Here is a 7579-nt window from a genome sequence, read left to right on the forward strand (position 1 = left end):
AAGGTGATGCTTTCCTGGTGAGACCCTTGATTATTTTTTTTTTTCACCCTCCAAATCTTAACCCGTCTTTTATATAGCCCTTCCAAACAGGGTAATTGAACTTCTCCCTCCACTTTCCTTTCACTCCTCATTCTTTACCCAACTTTTTTGCATTCACAAACAGCGGCTAAATGTAGGAGATTTTCCTCATTTGTACTTGTAATAAAATGAAAGAATAACTAGCATGCTTTTCCTCGTTGATGATCCTTTCTTAAACTAATTAATTTTTGCATTTTTTGCTGTTCTTTTTGGAGGTAGTACTTTCTTCAATGGGTGTGCTTCTATGCTGCATTTTGCAGACTTTTCGGTGCTTAATATTACAATCACAGGGAAGGGATGGTTTTCCATTTTCTAACTCCTTATGATGTGCGTCATCAAAATTAGAATTAATTAGGAAGCATCACAATTAATGTATGGATTTTCTATTTTTGGTCCCAAGGGTTGGCCTCATGGCGCCAATGCAAATAAAAGAATAGAAGAAGCTTTGACTCCTTCATGCATGCTCCACTTGGCTAGAGGGGATATAATTGAGTTGGTAGAACTCCGCTCTTACAATTAGGTTGTTGCCGTTATGGGTGGATGCCTATTTGTCTAGACAGTAATGATAGTATCTTGTAACTGAGCCGATGGCCACTTTTTCTAAGAAAAGGGGAAGAGGGCCGAAACATGCCAATGGAAGACTCTACAAAGACAAAAATGGGCTATCAAGAAAGTAGATGAGGTAGGACGGATAGTTGGTTAGATTTAATATGGATCATACATGGATGGTAATTGGAGTCGGGATCTCCTAGAGTTCCAACATATGGGATCTCCGGGGAAGATGATCAAGTTGGCCCTAACGAATAGCTTGATGCACCTATCTCCCTTCAACCCTTTGAGTGAAATATGGCCAAAAGACAATTTCTATTATATGTTTATCCCACTGACAGAACATGGCCATATGAGTTGATACCACTGCTATCTAGAGGGAGGTGTTAGGTATGAATCTATCTATATGCACAAATAGATGTATGATCCATCCATGCCTTGTGAATTAAGAAAAAAAAAAAAGACACGCGGCTTCATGTCCAAATAAAATAACAATAAAGTAAAATTTGGTGTAAACAAATCAACGAGAAGTTGTATGAAGTAAAAATCTCATGCATGATTCTGTATAGTGGGAGTAAATGTGACTTGTCTGTCAACTTTTCCACTATCACCCCCAAATAATCAAACTATATCTTATATAAAGCTGTCAAAGTACAATTAACCTCTGGATTTAAATCACTGCTTATATACATGATATTGTCCATAATTCACAAGAACATTCTTGTAATCTTAGTAAGAGGGGGAACGGATTCAATCACACCAGAGACTTTCACGGCTATTATCACTCTAAGAATAGGTATTCATCCTAGAGTTCCTAGGCAAAGAAAGTCAAGCAGGATCCACTCAGTTTCCTTTCTAACAGTTGTTCCTGATTCTATTGTAAGTGATACTCTTGATTCAATTCCATCAAACCCAAGAACAACTAATTCTTTCGAAGTCATCAGGTCCTTTTCCTCAATTCGAGAACCTCCTCCCTTCTTCCCCTCTATTTCAAGGAGTAACTAGGACCGATTTCAGTTACATCTTCATGTTCCCATAGAATACTTTCCATTTGGGATAATTCCCAAAGGAGATAGATTTGGAAGGGTTTGACAATACCACCCAATACCCAACCGCAAACGAAATGGTCCTCTCGAACCTGCACTAACTGAACCACGTCCTACCCTCCCTAGACCAGTAGGTCGAGCACTCCATTTTTACGGGGCTTTGCAAGAATTTACTTAAGACAAGGTCTTTGGTCATATAAACATGTGGCGCCTCCGTTGTCTCAATAGTTCCCCACCGTCTTGATTGATGAGCTCGAACAGTTGTTAAGTTTTTTATATTCGAAAATCGCTGTTAAAAAATAAATGATCACTTAGAGTTATGGAGGTTTAGATAGAATATAAAAAAGGTGATTCCATTATTACTCGGAAAGCAAGAACGGCCATGGTTATTACCCACGCTGGGTAGTCAATAAACAGGGATGACAACATCTTCTTCCAAAAGCGACGGCGGGAGTACTCAAGCAGCGGCAACATTCATAGCAGATGAAACAGCTTCCTATTATTTCACAAGAACGATGGCATGAGGTATCTGAATCCCGCTAGTAGGAACTCCGCTCGTTCTTTTGGTATGTCGGTTTTCTCGATGAAGTTCTGCAGGATTTTGTTAGTTCAAAAGTAAACATGAACTTAATTTAAAGTAAAGTCTTTGCTCAACTCGGATATTCATACCTTGCCTCGAGCGATAAAGAATTTCCCAAAGGAGGGGTGGGATGAGACAGTTATTTATTAATTATTAATTTGGGTGTACTAGGTTGCTAAATATTAGAAACCAAAAAGTTTTTTGTATTGAATCTACATTACATCTTCAATTAACTTGAGAGGATATGATCCACGATTTCGTAACATTTGTATTATAAAACAACACAAATTCTAGAGAGAACCAATGTATCCAATTTTCGATATGGGGGGACTTAGTATTCGTTCATTCATTCCCATCCAATCAACAATGTCTTTTCTTTGGTTGGATGCCATAATTCCTCCATTTTGGGAAATTTTAAGATAAAAAGGACCCTTTTGATCCAACGGATTCTAGTCAATTGAAAAAATCTTCTAATCAATCCAGAAATTATTCCGATTCCATTAATAACGAGGATTTGGAATACCGCAAGGAGGATTTGGAATACCACACATTCATCAATCAAAGATATTCAACAACTAAAAAGAAGATCCATTCTTTGAGATCGCTCCTTTCTTTAAACATAACGAATAGAGCTAAAATCAGACCGATTCTCTAAATATCTTATATGGATACATCCTCCTATTCATGGAACGTGAGAAAGAGATGAAGGATCATTTGCCTCCGAAAAAAAATTGAAGAAATTCTTGGGAAATCCTACGAGTTAGTTGACAAGTGACTGTTAGGAGGGAAATCTACCACATGATCGAGTTGGAGCCTGGCATATACTAGATAAAATCCTTCCATGCTGGAAAGAAGGTCTACTATACTGGGGGAAAATGTACCAAAATGATTTTGGTATGTGCAGGTCAAATATGGATTGAGCAAGTCGTACGACCCATAATTATATGACCGGGCTCCTTCTAACCCGCCCTATGAACGCGTCTAAATGTAAAAAGTATGTGACAATTTAAAAAGGGACTCACAGTCATTCCATAAACTGAATTCTACTATTAAACAAATGTCAAATTTTCAGGATGTCACACAAATAATAGAAAAATTCAACTAGAAATCAAGCGACATGAACATTTAAGAACCCAATTGCATATAAGACGTGAGTTTGGGAATAAAAGCTCTTTCAGTGGATTGATAGTTGACCCAAATACTGAAAAGCCTTTCACCAGAGGTTGATCTCCAGTTTCTTGTTAAACGGGTTCAGTGGTGATTTCGGATAGGAATTGGATTGGCGCGACAAAGAAGACGAATAATAAACTTAAAAGTAAAGGATTGTAAATGACAGTAAATTTAAAAGACAATAATAACGATAAACTGTAAAAGTACAATGAGAATGTGTTATCGATTATCATAAATACTATAAGAGTTACATACCGCCGTATATATAGTCTCTAATTATAACCGCCTAATAGCAGTTGTTATGCTAAGTACATGTGTAACTACGTTTCCGAGATTCTAAGCCTCCTATTTGTACACCGTCCTCATCGACAACTGGTTTTAACTCCCTAGGCCATTATCACTCAACCGTCGATCGATAGCTTAGTGTTCAATCGAGATGGTATTTGATCAAATAAATAAATAATTAAGATTGTAGTCTTTGTGTTCTCATCGATAGCTCTATCTAACACTTAGCTTTCTTTATGAGAATCAAACTTTTCATGTTTTTTTTTTAATTTTTGGTTTTATGCTTAATTTATTTTTTGCTATACCTTCTGTAGTTATTTATCTATTTTGGTCATTGCCTGGTACGGTTGATGCGCACAACAAATTTACACCCTGACCTTACCTTAATCGGTTTGCATGTTCCATTTTATCTTTCCCTGGACAATTGATTGAGTCAACCCCGTTAACGTAGTAAAACACAGCATGTTCGGAGAAATTGAATTTTAGCAATTCATTTAAATTGATTTGAGCAAAATAGAAAGAAATATCTGATTCTGCTTACTGGATTGGGCTTATTTTCTATGAAATTAAGTACCTTCTGGATTTTGTTGATACGATTGACCGAACCTAACCTAATTTGAACCTGCCATTTAATAGTAATGACAAACGGGTAGCTTCCATATTTTAGTCAGCAAGTGGAGACAAGAACGATTGGATTGATAGGTAAGTTCCACTAAATTGCCTACTCATTATCATTGTATCCGTGACCATTGGATTAATAGGTAAGTTCCACTAAATTGCCTACTCATTATCATTGTATCCGTGTGGATTACTTTCTTTTCTCGGATTAATAGAAATTTTGTCCGAACCAAGAAGGTAAATAAAATCTAAACCAAAAATATGTGAATCTAGAAAGTTGTTGAATAGCAAGGCTGCCCCCAATGGAGGCAAGCCAGCACTATATAATCACGACTTCTGCCAGTACTTTGGACAAACCAAACTCTTTCACTCACAATCTGGCGTCTATGCTCTAAGATTACTCTGGTCCGAAGCATCAGACCAAGTTCTTCAGACTTACCGGTTTGCCTCTTTGCCCTCTCGTTCTTTTGTAGATTTTGATGTGTTCATGAAATTGGGTGTGAAGAATGATGAGGAAACAAATATGTATTCACGTAATGTAGTCTGAAAGTACTTTGAACATCAAACAGATTAGCTTTCAACAATATCATTTCTTTCATTTGTTAAGCAAACTTTTACTGTGATTGAGCCCGAGAGAGATTATTAGGTGTTCTTGCTGATGTAGTGTTCCTCGACTGACGCTGTGTTCTCAGGCAGATTCTGATTGAAAATGGCTCAAACGGTGAATGCTGCTGCGCCATCCACAGCTGCTCCTGCAGGCGAAGACATGATGACTAATGACCAGCACTTCCTCCTGACCATCATTCTGGGAATATACTTTGGGCCTCATCTCAAAGGGGAAAGGCCACCCTACAAGTCGGCGATGCAGAGAGTGCACGAGAGATTGCCACACTACACTTCCAATCAGCTGGCTGGGTCCAAGATGATGGTGGCCCAAATAATGCACGTGTACTACTACATCCTCAGAAAGGCCAGTCAATCAGTTGTAGTGGCCCCGCCTTTGTTGCTCAAGTTCTTCAGCAACACCCTTCCGACCAAAGTCCTTGGTACTGGTAGCAACTACCCTCGGTTCAATGACCTCTTTCCGACTGACCTGCACCCTTGCTCGTATGTCGAAGAGCGATTTATCGCAATAGACAACATCATGTTCAGTGATGCTCCGAGCACATCTTACCTCAGGGAAGAGGTTGTTACGTCGTTTAAGAGTTTGACTGGGCTGCAGGAGTTCATTCTGGAGAAGGATGCTGCCAACCTACCCATTTATGTCACGGACGAGGCATTCTATGAAGTGGTAGCACGAGAGGAACATTCAGAGGGACTATCTCATTTTTTCGTGCCTCCTGGTTCTCACAGTAGAAAACGGATGAGTAATGTGGCTCTCGATGTGATGCCTCTTCGAAGGGTTCCATATGAAGGCTCACCCTCCTCGAAGTCATCACGGTTCTCTGGAGAATGCAAAACTAACTTCAAGGCTCAACTTGCTGCTAAGGTGGTGTTTTCTCCGCTCAGTACGGCGGAGATGCAATGTCGAGGTACCGTTGCTGCCTCCAGTGCTGGAGTCAGACTGGTTGGGAATGTGGACGTCGGGCTTGCGGAGTCCAAGGACTGTTACCTGTTCCAGGTGTCACTTCCAGGGGTCAGAAGAGACCAAAGTAAGTTCCTGATGGTCCTGAAAAAACCTCAATATTATTAGTCAAAAAGCTAATTATTACGTTTTGAATGTTCTCCACTTTGATTCGACCAAAAAAAAATTTCTCCATTTTGCGCATATTCATTCATAGGGTGATGTTAAGGTAATAACGAATTTCTCTTAAACTTCCTTTTAGATGCTGCAGCATTTAGTTGTGAACTCGACATGAGTGGTGAGGTCTTAATAGAAGGAGAGACTGCCACGGATGGGAAGGTGGTTGAGGGCAAAGCAGGAAACCTTTGTCTGTCCGGACACTTCTCTCTGTGTTTTCAGCTGCCCGGTTGTGTCGATCCCAGACAGTCCAACTGCAACTTCGGCACAGATGGGATCTTCGAAGGAGTTGTGAAGAAGCTGATCGACTACTGATGACTATCTCACAGCTCAGAAGTTGTAAATATGTTGGAATTAACCGAAACTCTATAAGACACAAATCGTGTCCTATGTTTGCTCCTCCTGTACTTTTTTCAGATGCGGATATAATGCAGAAAAAGAATGCAATATAATTGCTCCTAATTGCTTCATTCTGAATTTCAACCTGAACTACATTTGACTCTAAATTCCGCTATGAATGATAGTATAGAAGGAGCTGATTCATATTTTATTTAGTAAGTGCTCAGGGCCTATATAACAACCCAATATTACCGATGAAGAATCACCGTTCATTATTGACGGGTATCTCTCAAGTGTCAAGCTATGGAATTTACCCCTGTTGATATGACAAAATAATGGAGCCATCAGGAATTCAGAATAAGCGATTACTAGAAGCTCCTTTAGTTGTTTCCTGAACAGAAAAAGTTGTCATTTAGGGGGAAAATATCAGAATGGCCAAGGAATTCTGTCCGGTTGTGATTTATGGAAGATCCTTTCTTGTAACATTAAGCAGGATAAGCAAGGTAAAGAACATACCTCGTGTGGACTCTTTATGGAATCCTCTTGAATGCCTTTCATCCATAGATTTGGGAATCTGATTTTTCGCTAAAAGCAGAGGAAATTTTGTAGTTGGCTTCTTCCAATGGAAAGAATATGACTCCTATCGATCAAATTACTTTGGTTCCCTCTCATCCGTGGCCACTCTCCTTGGCCACATCATTCTCCACCATTTGCAGCTGCGACAGCATCGTGCCATTTTAGGATGTGTTGACCCTTCAAGACGGTATCCCGTTCTCCGGGTATAGAGCCCAAGTTGGAAAATGCCCACGGTGTACCACTGGCAATGGAGTGTCATCAGTGATGTAAACGGGTAACCTGGCTGCATCCTTCTCCAGAATGGTCCTGCAGCCCCGTCCAACTCTTTAACCTTGCAATTACCTTTTTCCTGAGGCAAGAGATACTCGGTTACCGGTGAACGCAATGACATCAATATTCTTGAAGTCTCTCCTTGACAAATGAACCATGGTGCAGGTCAGCCAGAAAGAGGTCAATGACGCAAGGGTAGTTGCTACCAGGGTCGAGCACATTGACTGGACGAGGCGCCACGGAAGAACTTGAACAACAAAGATGGGGTCACTGCGACAGATTGACCAGCCTTACTGAGTATGTGATAGTACACGTGCATCATTTGCC

At 39.9% G+C, this 7579-nt stretch overlaps 1 protein-coding gene across 1 annotated transcript; it reads left to right on the plus strand.

Moving 5' to 3' along the window:
• Positions 1-4697: 4697 nt before the first annotated feature.
• Positions 4698-6650, plus strand: LOC115751332 (increased DNA methylation 3-like). The gene is made up of 3 exons (XM_030689216.1): positions 4698-4767; positions 5023-5978; positions 6117-6650. The coding sequence occupies exons 2-3, from the start codon at positions 5036-5038 to the stop codon at positions 6380-6382; spliced, it is 1209 nt and encodes a 402-aa protein (XP_030545076.1). The 5' UTR covers positions 4698-4767; positions 5023-5035; the 3' UTR covers positions 6383-6650.
• Positions 6651-7579: the final 929 nt, after the last annotated feature.

Source organism: Rhodamnia argentea, chromosome 1, assembly GCF_020921035.1.
Source record: "Rhodamnia argentea isolate NSW1041297 chromosome 1, ASM2092103v1, whole genome shotgun sequence".
NCBI classification, from domain to species: domain Eukaryota; kingdom Viridiplantae; phylum Streptophyta; class Magnoliopsida; order Myrtales; family Myrtaceae; genus Rhodamnia; species Rhodamnia argentea.